Source organism: Sesamum indicum, linkage group LG11 (assembly GCF_000512975.1).
Source record: "Sesamum indicum cultivar Zhongzhi No. 13 linkage group LG11, S_indicum_v1.0, whole genome shotgun sequence".
Classification (NCBI taxonomy): domain Eukaryota; kingdom Viridiplantae; phylum Streptophyta; class Magnoliopsida; order Lamiales; family Pedaliaceae; genus Sesamum; species Sesamum indicum.
The window spans coordinates 12,833,908-12,848,583 of record NC_026155.1 but is presented as its reverse complement, the minus strand read 5'-3'; the positions used below and the strand labels follow the sequence as shown (position 1 = coordinate 12,848,583).

At 35.1% G+C, this 14,676-nt stretch overlaps 3 protein-coding genes across 4 annotated transcripts; 1 reads left to right on the top strand and 2 right to left on the bottom strand.

The window, feature by feature from the left end:
* On the bottom strand, positions 6,374 to 8,501 carry LOC105174231 (purine-uracil permease NCS1). The gene has a single exon (XM_011096260.2). The coding sequence runs from the start codon at positions 8,232 to 8,234 to the stop codon at positions 6,549 to 6,551; it is 1,686 nt and encodes a 561-aa protein (XP_011094562.1). The 5' UTR covers positions 8,235 to 8,501; the 3' UTR covers positions 6,374 to 6,548.
* LOC105174230 (RING-H2 finger protein ATL52-like) lies at positions 9,741 to 11,190 on the top strand. Its single transcript, XM_011096259.2, has one exon. The coding sequence runs from the start codon at positions 10,164 to 10,166 to the stop codon at positions 11,004 to 11,006; it is 843 nt and encodes a 280-aa protein (XP_011094561.1). The 5' UTR covers positions 9,741 to 10,163; the 3' UTR covers positions 11,007 to 11,190.
* On the bottom strand, positions 12,737 to 14,477 carry LOC105174229. 2 transcript variants are annotated; one of them, XM_011096257.2, is made up of 4 exons: positions 14,332 to 14,477; positions 14,054 to 14,239; positions 13,730 to 13,945; positions 12,737 to 13,184 (listed from the first exon to the last, which is right to left on the bottom strand). In XM_011096257.2, the coding sequence occupies exons 2-4, from the start codon at positions 14,225 to 14,227 to the stop codon at positions 12,924 to 12,926; spliced, it is 651 nt and encodes a 216-aa protein (XP_011094559.1). In that variant the 5' UTR covers positions 14,228 to 14,239; positions 14,332 to 14,477; the 3' UTR covers positions 12,737 to 12,923. The 2 variants fall into 2 exon arrangements, with proteins under 2 accessions (XP_011094559.1, XP_011094560.1); XM_011096258.2 differs by having other exon boundaries at positions 12,738 to 13,184; positions 14,054 to 14,236; positions 14,332 to 14,468.

The following is a 14,676-nucleotide window of genomic DNA, read 5'->3' as shown; positions in this document are numbered from 1 at the left end:
AAAGATTATTCAAATATAATAGTTATATGTTACTGACTAGACTTACCAAATTATTTAAAAAATATTATTGTCTCATATATAAATACCATACTCGGTTTGCATGACCAGGGATCATCAATTTGATGTTGTCCATTACCATACATAATCTTATTTGACCATTAATAAATTTATGGAGAAACCTCCTAGCTCCCCCTTATTACAACGGCGTCTGTATTGTACTTCTACCTATCTCATCAACAGATATTAAAAAAGGAATTGACTTTTCACCCAACCTTGAATTCTGATAAAAATCAAACATATTTTTTCAAGTTATTGGTTGCGCTAGTGACTAAAAATTTTATGGGTACGTTTTTTATTTTTAGGACAACATATGTAATGATAGTCGCTACAAAAAGAATTTAAAAATTATGTTAAATAAATACTATTTTTTGCAGCTAAACAAAATCAATGTGAATAGTGGGGAAAAAAATCAAAAAATTGAAGCAAGATATAAAATTTCATGCAACCTACTTAGGCTTTTGTAGATACTACACCCTCTACAAGAAATATAACATTTAGTTATGGTTAATTACTATAGTTAATAATAAATAGTCGTAGCAAATAGTCATTAACCACGTCAAGATTGTTGATAATGTTTTTGTAAGGTGGCTAAAATATTTACCATAGTACACAAATACATCGACTAGGCGAATGATTTACATGCATTCTATTTTCTAAAATTAAGATGTACGTATCATACATCCGTGTACTCGGTGCAGAAAGCATCAAATATAACATGTACTTAGCCACTTTTTTTAGATAGCACGGACTCAAGTGGATTCATGTTAGCGATGTCACAAATGAAATTAGTATTTAAAAAATAATCATATAACATATTAAATTATATTTAATTTTATTTGATTAGTACTAAAGTAGATAACACCAAATTACCTAATCCCATCACAATCCCATTTATAACATTTTTAGCAACTTAACAACAATGCAAATATAATTAATATGCAATTATAGACATATATAGCCGCTAAAATAATTAGCATTATTTCTTTAGTTTTGGTATATATGACTACGTGTAGGCATCAAGAGCGTGGCACGTCATTCTGGAAACTGCTTGCCTTCAAATATGTAACACAACATATATATATATATGATTGGATTAATTAAAACATAGTTCAGCCTGCAAATTAATTAAATAATTTCAACAAAATTAACTATAGAGCAGAAGTGACCTGAACACAGTGCATTAATAGTTAAACAATGAGAAGTCAACGGGTAGGGATAATATAAACAAAAATGAGATCCCACATCTGCAAATTGCATAAAATTTCTATAATTATTCAGCTTCATAAGTTTATTATTTTTTAAATTTTGGACCAATTAATGAAATATATATATATATATATATAAATGGTAAATTAAGAGGGTTTGGTTTCTAGTATTGGTTCATCCTATATATACATTTATGATCCCATAATAATGCAGATATATATTTATGATCACGTCAAACCAACCGACCAACACATTAATTGGATCCACAGAGTTATTATCTTCAGACATAATTTTAGTTTTTGTTCCACCTGAATTCTGATTTTCTTTCTTTTTTGATGAAAATGTATGCATTGCAGCTGTTGACCTGAATTTTGGAAAATAAGAGAAATTAAATTAAACGAAATCCTGAGTTTTTGAGAATTCGGACAGGTTGTTGAAATGATCATAAATCTGGTACAATACGTTTGCATGCGTTGCAGCGCGCTGTTGACCTGAAAGTTTATGAATTTAATAAAATCGTACGCTATTGGCCGCCCTTTATTGTATATGTATATATACTTATTATATATGTTTCAGGACAATCAAGAAATATATATATATATATATATACATACATTAATATGAACACCAAAAGTCTCCCTAGACCCTACATCGAATTTTAAATTCATAAAACTTAGTTGGATACCGGAACCCCTTTGTGGTTAATTAGGACAGTAGTTATGGAAATTTTATTTTCCAGCCAATTTGGCTGGAAAATTCCACGTGACCATTCATGTCAGCTCCTAAATTTGCGTTTTTAATAAGTTTGATGACGTGACAGTCCAAGTTATAAGTTTGGTCCTATATCTTTCGGGGTTGGTAATTTTATAACTTCATATGTAGTAATTTTAGTCATCTATCTTTTAAAGTAGCAGCAATTTGGTCCTTAAGCTCAATTAGCGACCATTTTGCCCTTTTATGATTAAAGCTCAATAGACATATCATATATTTTTAATTAGACCTAAAATACTTTTGAAATAAAATTAAGCCTAGATAAACTTAATGCCTTAGTTTGACGGTTTTGTCACCAAATATTTTAAGTCTTTAGTTTTATGAACTTCTTCCAACCATACTACTGCAACATATGTGTTTATAGGTTCTTTTCGCTCATTCAACAACAAACAACAACAAATGCAATGAGACATCTACAGTCTTTTGAGATTCCAGTACAACACTAGCAAGGAGATATCTCATCCATCTTTTGGTTCAAGGGTTCATTTTCTTAGGTACATGAATTAATATATGTCCATAGTCTTAATTGTCGTTAGATCTGTCTTAATCTAGACACAATTTTGACGTATCCGGCTTAATTTTTTTCAATCAACTCCTTTTATCATAATGTTAGGAACTGTAGCATTTAAAAAAATTTACCCGATCTGTCTCTCCTTACTAGTATTCTACCTCAAATCTCGATATATTATAAACGTCTCACCGTATTTGTTGTTAAAAGAGTCAAGTACCTGTGAACCATATGTTGTGGTAATGTGGTTTGAGAAGTCTTTAAAATCGAAGATTTGGAATCAATGACAGGACAATCAAACCAAGGTATGAAACTTTTGAGGCTTAATTTTATTTCAAACCCACATTGGGTCTAATTCAGAGCATGTGATAGAACTATGAAGTTGTTATCATAAAAGGTCCAAATGGTTACTAAGTAGGCTTAAGGACCAAAATCACTATGGCTTTAAAAGATAAATTACTAAATTCGCTACATAAAAAGATGGAGGATCAAAATTGTTAACCCCTTAAAGATACCAGATCAAAATTGCAAATTGAACTGCAACATCATCAAATCACCAAAAGCCCTAATTTAAGAATTGACATGACTGATAACGTGAAATTTTTTGAACAAATCAATCCAAAATAACTAAAATTACCATGATTTTTAAAGTTGCATCAAAATTATATACATCACCTCTTACTTATATATATGATTAAAATTGTATTTTTTTTTCAACTATATATCGATCAGTCAAATATTTTGTTTAAATAAATACGAACGTCAATAAAACTAATTAAATATAATAATACGTCCTAAAAAAGCAAACAAGCAGTAAATTAGTTACAAGACTAGAATACATCAAGTAAATTAGTTACAAGACTAGAATACATCAACAGCCGTTAAGTAAGGTTATAAAATTGTCGAACATGACATGTAAGAAAACAGTTCACATTGATCCAAGTGCTTTTAGAAGCACGGGATACTTAGCTACATATATTACTATTAGGTACAGTCACATTCATACATATGCACATCATGTTCTTTTATGAATATATATATATATATATATATATATAATACTCACTCACACACACATAGACACACCAGCTCAGCTGTAGTACAAATGGTAATTAATATATAATTAAGTAAATCAATTAATGGATGGCCTTTTGAGCCTTAGATCACTACATCTTTAATCAATAATTACAAACATAATTAAGTTTGAAGTGGGCACCAATCTGACCTGTGACTTTCTTTTCTTCCCTGTTCCTAAATGTAATTTATATATATATATATATATATATATAATTATGACTTTTGTGATTAACCCCAAAAGTCAATTTGAAAAAAAAGGGATGATAATGATGTGTGGTTAGGGTGGCGCCAAGCTGGGGAGTAGGGCTTTGGTCTGTATGTGTTTGTCCTTTACGTCTCAATTCGCTGCATGTTCACTCTCCACCTCACCCTCTCCTATTTTCTTATCTTTTTGCATATGTAATCTGGCATTGTTATTACATGCTTTCCTCGGTTCCTATCCACACTTTCCTAATGTTTAATTATTTGTTCCTTTTGATTTTGCATCAATTTTTTTATGAAAGAACGCATCATTAGAAAAAATAGATATTAAATAATACAAACCACTTAAATTTTTAATATGAGATGTTTATATATATTAATTGTATATAGAATGAAATGACAAATGAAAAAAAAAAAAAGTAATTAAGTATTATGCGTAAGTAGTAGTAAATGTGGGAAACAATAAATATTTTTGTTTTGTTATATATTTGTGCTTGCCAACTGTGGTGGTGAGATGTGGCCATTGTTGTCATGTATATATGATGACTGTTTTATTACAATATCTTATTTGAATTAGGTTTTAGATGATTTAAGTTAATATCATATGATATTGACGCTTCATATGTCTTTTTGGATGTGATTCGTATATAATTTATAAAGTGTAATCGATTATTATAAAAAAAAATTGATTATTTTCTACATATAAATCACTATAGTTAAAAAATTATGATAAATTAATGTTACCTACCAAGGTCGACAAAAACAACGATGTGAAAACTTAGTATTGACTGTGATTAATAGTTTTACCTATGATTAAAATATTTGCTATAGTTTTCAGATGTAGAATATGTGTCGGCATCGCTTGCAGACACAACAGTTAATAGTTGCTGTGAGGTTATGACTAATTAGTAACCCCCAATGTTTTTTCACTTTTAATGATTGTGACTAACCATAATTAAAAGTCATATTTCTACTAGTGGATGTAGTTAATTAAACCTGATTTGCTAAAGAGGTCTTACTTAATTGATAAAGTTAATGTTTCACAATTAAAATATTATAAACCTGAGTCCCATCATAAAACCCTATTCAATAAATGGAACGCATTAGCCATCTGTTCTAAGGATAGGTAGCAAAGGCTGGAGAAGGCACCAAAAAATCTGCTGAAAAAGGGGGGAAGATTCACTGTTCCTAGTTCACCTGTAGCTGGAACTTTCGTAACCATAAGAATTTTTAGTTAGAATGTGATTCCAATTCAGTACCTTATGTACAAATTATATGTCTACTTTTATAATATTTTTAATTCAGACTTAATTTATCGATATTTAAGTAAATTTAAAAATATTATTCAATGTTGGATTGATTTAATTGGTGGACTTGATAAAAATAAATCCTACCTTATCATATAGACGATCGAATCGGGTGCTAAATATATATATATACTCATGGATCACGGACCAAGTTTACATGCACGATTAGTTGATGAGTTCGATCATAATTACATAAATATTCCATTAATTGTCTGATTAAGAATTCGAAACATAAACAAATAATCGGCAACCTACGCGTTGGTTTTAGTACTCATCCATTTCTTGTCTTTCACAAGTCTTACGCTGTTTGTTGTCAAGCAACACGACACCACACAATCATTCACTCAAGAATCTTTCTCAATTTTGCGTTTCTACGTCTCTATGAACAATCTCAAACATTTCACCTCATTAAGAACATCCTCGTACGGTCGTACCAGCTGTTGTACGTGTTCCGGAGTAAATTTTTCAATTACATTGCCAATATACTTAAACTTTTCAACGGCCCGACAGAAGACATAGTGGTCTATGATCTGAACAAGAAAAAGTCAGAGCCGGGTGTCGTAACTCATAATGGTTGACTTTATTTTTCATGAAAAAAGAATGGATATAGGGAGTTGTATTTCATTGGTGGTGCTGTTAATTTAGTTGCCACGGGAAGAATGCCATTGATGTATTTGTCATTGTGTAATGTCTGTGTCTACGGGTGTGAACTGAGAAAGCCCAATTCTAACATCATCCTAAGTCTTTAATATTGAATCTATTGTTGTAAGAGGCCCACGTTATTTATAATTGAATTTTGACTTTTTACGTATTTGAAAATTAGCATTTAGTGTTTGGATATTTATGCACTTCTTTTGCGTTATTCTTACATAGAAGAAACATTATTGAATCGTTGGAGCTTGACTTATTGATTGAACTAATGTATTACTTAATTGTATTAATGATGTAATTACGTAATTAAGAACAATTTAATCTAATTACTGTCTCTTTCTGTGTATAGAATTTTAAGATTTCTTAAAGACAGACGTCAGCCTTCCAACTTATGCATGGTTTTGCCCTTTGATTGAGTAGTGTGGGTCATACGTGGGCCTGTTTCATCTAGGTCCAAACCCAAAACCGCAGGTTTTGGTCGTTCTTCCTCATGTCATTGTTAGAACGACATGTCGGTTGTTGGTCTTGGACTTTAAAAGAGTCGAGATGTGTATACCAAAGTATTTACGGCCCATAAATATACTAACAATCGTATCTACATTTCTTTCCTGGAAGTAACACAAAAAACATCCCTTTCGATCCTTTACAAAGAAAAATTCTGTATTTGTACAATTCATACAAATTTAAGTAATAAAACAAAGTTGGGCTGATACCAACATGATCAATAATACAGGCAAGCCCAGGATTCAGTTGGGCCTATCTCTGAACTAAGATGTACTATCAGGCAGCAGAGGTTCCGTGTCCTGATGATTACTCCGCTTGCTCATCAGTGACCGAAGTATCCAGTGTATGATTCCGGCAGAGAAGAAGCTAAAGAACCAAGCATTGTTGTAAATTACAGTAAATGTGTCTGAGACAGAACCTAAAATCCCAACCTTGTGCAAGAATCCTGGAATCACAGGCAAAATGCCTAAGATCAAAGCGGCGATTGCTGCCAAATTGTATCCACCAAAGTAGTAATAAGCCCCTGTCGGACTCAAGGTGTACAAATCCTTGATACTCAAATCTGCCCGCTGAATCAGGTAATAATCCGCCAGAATTATGCCACCAATAGGTCCCATGATTGCAGAATATCCAACCAGCCATGTGTAGACGAAGCTTTCGCTCGACTGGAGAAGCCTCCAGGGCTGGAATGCAATCCCGAGCAGTGCTGTTATTAGTGCACCTCTCTGAAATGTGATCTTGGAAGGGCTCAGGTTGACTAATGCGTTTGCAGGAGCCACAACGTTGGCAGCAATGTTGGTAGTAATGACGGCGAGACTTATGCCTAAGATGGCTAAAATCTTGGTCCAAACTCCACCAATTGCTCCCAGGAGTTGGATTGGACTGGAAATCACGTTCCCGAATATCACTTTGGTCGATGAGGTTACTGCTAGGCCTACGAACGTGAATAAGCCCATAAAGATCGGTAGGCCAGCCTGTCCCATGATTTGAGCGCGTTGTGTCTTGGCGTAGCGGGTGAAATCCGGGATGTTAAGGGCCACAGTGGCCCAGAAACTTATGTTTGCTGTGAGTGAAGGGAAGAAGAGAGCCCAGAATTCAGAACTTGATAGCCTGGAAGATAATGAGAGCATGTGGCTGAATCCTCCAGCCCTGATGTATGACCAGATGAGAAGGCAAGCAGTAAGGAGAATGAGAATCGGGGCAGAGTACTTCTCCAGTTCCTTGATTCCGTCCATTCCTTTCCACACAATTCCCAACTGCGCCACCCAAAATGTAATGAAACAGGCGAATTCAAGAGGGGATGTTCCAAGCCAAGACAAGGGTTTTGCAAAGGTTGATTCTTCGATGATTCTCGGGAGGAGAAGGAAAATTGCTTCACCCCCAATCCATGATTCAATCCCATACCAACCACAGCCAACCAGTGCTCTAAGGAGAGTGGGAATATGGGCGCCCCGAATTCCGAACGACGATCTAGCCAAAACCGGGAAAGAGATTCCGAATCGTGTCCCCGGATGGCCCGTCAGTATTAACGGGAATAACAGGATTAAGTTCGCCGCGACGACGACGGCGATTCCCTGCCACCATGCCATTCCAAGGTCAACCAGGCTTCCAGCCAGGTAATACGACGGCACTCCCACCACTAATCCGACCCACAAACTGGCCATTTCCAGCCCAGAAAAAGTCCTCTGAGCCGACGTCGTTGGCTTCAGATCATCGTTGGCGAGAGTGGGATCAGGGTCAAAGTCATCAAACTGGGAGATGGGTTTGGACCATCTTTTTACCATAGCAGAGTTAGACTGTGTCTGGAGCGAGGTGGGAGTTTTTTCAGTTAACTTGGTAGGAAAAAGAGGGTTCTTGAAAAGCGAATCAGGTTTCTTGGGGTCTGAGAAGAAAAGGGCATGGCGATGGTGGTGGGGATGGAGATGGAGGCTCAAACATTTGGAGAGCATGATTCCGACAGGGACAGTGGAGGGGATTCAGATGGGGTTGTTGGAATCAGTGGTATCTGTTCGGGGGAGTTGAAACTTTTAGGATTAGACAATGAGTGGTGGGCATCTAACTGCACTCTGTTTTCGTAATTTTCGCTTTAGTTCGTGTTAAACAATGTAGAGATAATCAATTTGAATCTTGAATTTGTGTTTAACTAATATAGGCAATCACTTCCAGTCTTCAGTAGCAGAGAATTCGGGTGTGTGATATATAAAATGTGAATTGACAGCATATGCTCCATCTCTACGTCAAAATGAAATTAAATATATTTCATATTAAATTCCGGGGTACAATAATTGACCCTCATAATACCTATTCTTCACTTTAAATTGCATTTTCATTTTATATGATACAACAAAATTATGAATGATTGTCAGTAACTGAACTAATTATCTTGATCTGTCTAGTTTGTGTTTCTATTTTTAATCGTTGATATATATTTTTTATTTTATACAGATTTTCATATAAAATAAAAATATATTTGAATCAGTTAATAAAATTATATTTTTATATTAAAACTTCGATCATATGAAAACAAGTGGACCAATAGGATGATAGAGAATTTATGACTTGGGACTTTGCTAAAGTCCACGTAACCGTCAGCATTGTACACATGGATGTTTGGACTTCAACAGGCAATAGTTTGGTGGACTACATCACATGTACATGCGAACCCGCATGAACTTAGGGCGCGAATCCAATCTTGCCAAAATTTGTGTTCCTCTCTTCTCTTTCCCGTAAAAAGATAAAAGAAAAAGAGATATTTATTTTCTCCTAGCTCAATTTGAATTATACAAGGTTGTTGGATTATAATAGCCAATTTCATCTTCATAATTAGATCTGCTGAATTACAACTTACCAAATTTTGTTTGTAATGTGTTTCCCCCAAAAAAAATAAAAATTGCAAAAGTATTATATGTATTATTTTACTATGATAATAGTTGTGAATTTTGAATTCATTGCAATAATTTCTTACATAGAAAAATTTTATTTTAAATCAAATTTGATTGGACTTATAATAATATATGATAAGAGGAATATATTTACGGTGTGATTGATGTATAATTTAAAAAAAGTGATCAATCACATAACAAGTATAAAACACCTGATTTGATTTGATCATATATGATTTTGAATAAAAAAAAAATTCCCAATTCCATAATACTCAGATGAACTTTTTATCATTTAATTATATATGATCATCTCCATTTACTTTCAAGATTTTCTTTTAAATCTAATTAACTAAAATATCCCAAAACCAAACATCCACCAAAAAAAAAAAAAAATAGTTTTTATCAGTTGATTACATTATCACTGCATTAATTAAACGTGACATAATAATATCTTACATGATATCTCAAACCATTTACGTGTAATGAAATGGCAAAACACAAGTCATCTAGTTACGACAACACTTTTGATTCTCTTGCAACCTCCGACGATATGTACGGCGTACCAATAAAACCACCAAATTCCCAACAACTCTCTCTGTCTTTTCGTGCCTAAATTTCAACTCTAAAGACTAAAACCCCTATTCTACTCTTTCTTGCCCGAAAACCATTGAGTTCTTCTTATATGTGAACACAACAAAACCAAAGCCCAATTCCTCCTCCCACTTGTTGCATCTCTGACCACCCCTTTCGCCCTATGTTTAGCGCGTGTCAACTACTTTGTCACCTTCAAAACCATACCCTAAATTCCTAATTCTTTAATGTCATACTTCCAATTACGTGACAAAGATTATGGCATGACACACGACACCATCTTTTTCTTAAATGCTAAATTAAAACCACCCAAATCCAAATCAAATATTCTCGTAAATCCAGAGATTTTATGATCACCTCCAAGAAACTGATGATTATCCAAGAATTGTAAGAATACGATGATCAATGGAGAGCATAACTTCACCGCCGATGCAACAGGGTAGCTCTGGTTCCATTCTCAGTCCCTTGCTCATTTCCATGCTCGGCATTGTTCTGACATCCTTAGCCATAATAGTCTACCACTTCTTCCTCATTAAGTACTGCATGAGTAGGCACCGCAACGCCACCACGCAGCCGGAACCCGCTCCGGCCGCCGCCCCTTCACCCACCGGAATCGACGACAAACTCCTCCAAACAATCCCGATTTTCACCTTCTCCGCCGTGAGACGCAACATGGATCAAGAAGAATGCGTCGTGTGCTTGGGGGAACTGGAGGACGACGACATGGTCCGTTTGCTGCCTAATTGCAAGCACGCATTTCACTTACCTTGCATCGACCGATGGTTCGCGGCGCACGCGAGTTGTCCGCTGTGCAGATCCCCGATAGTAATCGAGGAAATAAATGTACCATGTCCAGAGTCACATCATATGAGTGATTCGGATTGCGAGATCGGCAGCGAGTCCAGCACGAGAAGTAGCAGCAGCGTGCCGTCGCCGAGGGAACAATCGTTCGGTCTCCTACGGCATTGTGCGTCGCTGGTGTGGCCGCCGCCTGTGGATAGGAGATCGCCGCCGCGTTTGAAGCGGTCGATGTCGATGGATCAGTCGTTGGTGGTAATTAATCTACAAAGGGTTAACTGTTTCAGCGGTTCATCGTCGTCTTCGTCTAGAGGCCGTGTGCTGAGGAGGAGTGGATCGTGTAGCACGCGCTCAATGAGCCATTTTGATCGGATGCCTTCCATGTGGCTCAGGTCGTTTTCGCGGCTGCGACTGGGGAAGGGGAACAACGGAACAATTCTGCCTTACTGAAAAATCGTGGTTTTCAGTCAAATTCTTGCAAGGGATGAGCTTGATGAACTCAATAAGCTTATGCCATGGAGTGTACAATCAAGCGAACACGAAGTACTACCTTCTCAGCACTACTTTCCATTCTTTTTTCTTTTTTCACATTGACATTGACAAAAATTGGTTAAAATCTTTTATTTGTATACTAAAAAAAATAGTATATGTATATTATATATAACAAAAATAAAAATACAAATTTTAAGATGAAAAATTCGAGTTGATGGTTTCCTACTCTAATTCAATTTTCTATTTCAATTTTATTTTATTTCACATATATCAAGAAGAAAATTTAACTGAAAGTCATGTTTGAGGTTGGCCCAACTCAATTTCTCATGCGAAGGCCCAACTAAGTTAAAATTAAATTATAATTTGGTTTGATTGCTAATATTTAAACTTAATCCAAAAGTTAATTGTATGAATGGTGATAGTCTTAGTATGATTTTTTACGTTAATCTCAAAATTTGGCCAAATTGCATTAGTAATAAGTACCTACTAAGACTTAATTAGAGTAATAGCATAGCCCAATTTGTTGAATACTCTAAAGTCATCAACATTTAAATTAAGTGCATTAATTGTTGGGTACGCTCTCAACAAGAATAAATGTTGCTACCCTATGCCTATGCCTATGCCTATGCCGTAGAGTGTACAAAAATTAGAGTGGACCTGCTTAATTAAAAAGTGAACCTAATAAGTTTAATATGTTTGATTTTTTTTTATGGTAAATTAATATTATTTTTCTATAGTGTTTTAATTTATATTTTTTTAAAAAATATATGGTTTATATATTAAATAAAATAATAATTTTGATGTGGCTAATGACTTGGTCGGTGCCCTACTGTATAAAATCCATCGTCAGGAAGAAGAGATTCTAAGGTTTATAGATATCTCAAATTCATTTGCAATTAATGTGGAACGATTACTCATATCAAATTTAATATTAAAAATAATAATTAAAAAAAAATCCATCTAGACGACCTAGAGCGGAGGAACCTTCTCCGGTCCTACCATTGATTAATGAGAATATTCATTACTTTTGCTAATTTCTTCCATCTTTTTTTTTTTTAAAAAAAAAAAACTTTCTTCCTCTAATCTATGCACTTAACAAGTCATGTTAACCATTTAAAAATCTATAATTATACACGTGAATTATACACATTTAATTAGTCATAAAGTTAATTATCATAATTTTGATTGCATGGGTTTAAAGTGAATAAAATGAATTTTCTTTTATGCAATTTATATAATTTCAAATAAAATAATAATAGAGTAATTAATATATTTCTCATAAGTCTTGTTTTGGAAAATCAAAAGAAAGACAAAAGCAGAAGTAAACAAAGGAAAGAATGTGACCCGAACTAAGTAACAATCGTAGAAAGTTGATTTGCCCCATTGGCCATTGCTGCATCTATTAAACTAATGAAAAGGTAAACGGCCCATGTGGGTTGCAGGCCCCATGAAAACTATCAGACCAACTCCACATACACTTGCTTTATTTTTTCTTAATTACAACATTTCTCCATTATTCATCTTTCCACAACACAACTCTTTTCTTTTACAAATTCTGTTGCATTTGTCTGTTTTATTTAATATATATATATATATGTTACGTGTATAATTTTTTTTATATGATAATATAAAAAGCATCATTTTTGTACACGTAATTGTATATATTAAAAGTAACAGAAGAATACAACAGGATTTGGAATAAAAAATCCAATCTGATAGGGTGGTGGGTGTTTTTGTACACTCCCTAAGACCCCCAAACCCCACCCTACCCAACACCCCCTCAATGAAATGCTACCTAGAATTGCTTTTTGTTGGGGACAATTAGGGACCCCAAAATATGAGTTTAGTTTTAAAAGAAAAGAAAGAAAGAAAGAATTAGGACCTAAAAGGTGCTCTTTGAGGAATGCCCTTTCTTCTTCTTGCAGTTGCAGTAGAAGGAGGTGGAGGAGGTGTGGGCGGGTATATGTCTTGTTGTGACCCTTCACGCAATTCTTCCACCAGATCTTCTCTCGATGATGATGATATTGACACATTATTATTCACTCTTCTTGATGATGATGATGATACCCCCTCTCCTGATCTTTGCATCACATCCAATCTAAACCTTGCATCACCGTTCCTCTTTATTCCTACAACCTAATTCATAATAATAATAGTTGATGAGCAATTAGAGTGATTAACGGTTATAACCCCGGCCTAATGGTGATGATGACAGTGAAACATACATTACATAACAAAAAGATGATAATGATGGGCATCATTAGTTGGTTGTGTGATGAAAAGGATGGATCCATGGGGATGAGATCGATGTTGATGAAAATATATACATGATCATCATCCCTCGACATTGTTTATCAATGTATTCATGGTGGGAGTGTATACTACTGCAATTGCAATTACAAAGATTAATTGTATAGATAGATGATGGATGATGATATATCATTATTGGGTATTGGTTATAACAAACTTATATAATTGATAATGATGGGGATGGAGATGGTTTGTGAATGTGGGTCATCATATATGTATTTGATGAATAAGATGATAATCCATCCTCATCATCAATTTCATTTAGCAAAAATTCAATAACACTCTCAAGTTATTAAGAATGTTATCATAATGATATATATGATCAAGAAACACACAGACACAGACACTCAAGTAGCTAGTAACTAAATTACCTTACATCCCAAAGAACAGAAACGAAAGGTGTCCAAGAGGCTCCTCCCACAGATTTCACAGACATGAGAAACGGCTTTCCCACCCTTAGGCTGAGGCCTTTCATTCAGAAACAAAACCCTCGCGCTGTTTATTACATACGTCTGCACTCCACTTATGTCCAAAACCTTTTGAATCTCCGAAACTCTCACCACATCATGGTACGAAGATCGCCTTATCTACACACCAATATTCATTCGCACACATCAATTTTCGGTCCGTAAAACCTCTCTCATAATCTTCAGTTATACTATTCAAGGGAGAATTTAAACTGACTGATTAGTGACCTGAATGACTTGATGATCCTTGTGTTTGGATGAGCGGCAGTAGAAGCAGAAGGCGTCCACATTGCAGTCCAAGCAATACATGTTACACTCACTCCGGGCGGCGTCGCCGTGAGTCCGGCAGACACTGAAGAAGTCCGTCTTCAGCAGTCTTTCTAGCCATGGAGGAACCAGCATTGTCTCCTCCTGCTACAACAACAATTTAGTCATCAACTTCATTTCACACTGAACAAGAATCTCAGATTGTAAAAGAATGAGTGATTCAACACATGACTCATTACCACCAATTATGAAACTTGGGTTCCTCCAATGGTGATGGGAATTGCAAGAGAGAGAGAGAGAGAGAGAGAAAGGCCTAACCTAAACAACCAGCAACTTAGAAATCAACAACAAAACTACACCTAAGCTAAGGAAGGGACAAAGAAAGCCTAAATTTTTATTTATGATAAAAAATCAAAGAAAGGGAGGGTGAGGATGAAAAGGGGTGGCTCAAGATTGTTGTGAAGCGTTGGATGGGTGGAAGGGTTTGGCGCTTACGCTACAGGCTACAATATTTTTGGATCTTTCTTTGCGTCTGGACGTGGGCATAAGGGTCGGCCACTGGGCTACGCTATACTACTTCAACC

Coding starts and splice junctions, on each gene's coding strand:
- LOC105174231 (XM_011096260.2), bottom strand. CDS start 8,234: ATGCTCTCCAAATGTTTGAGCCTCCATCTCCATCCCCACCACCATCGC.
- LOC105174230 (XM_011096259.2), top strand. CDS start 10,164: ATGGAGAGCATAACTTCACCGCCGATGCAACAGGGTAGCTCTGGTTCC.
- LOC105174229 (XM_011096257.2), bottom strand. CDS start 14,227: ATGCTGGTTCCTCCATGGCTAGAAAGACTGCTGAAGACGGACTTCTTC. Junction 13,946..14,053: donor AGGATCATCAAGTCATTCAG/GTCACTAATCAG, acceptor ATTGGTGTGTAG/ATAAGGCGATCTTCGTACCA. Junction 13,185..13,729: donor TCTGTTCTTTGGGATGTAAG/GTAATTTAGTTA, acceptor ATTATGAATTAG/GTTGTAGGAATAAAGAGGAA.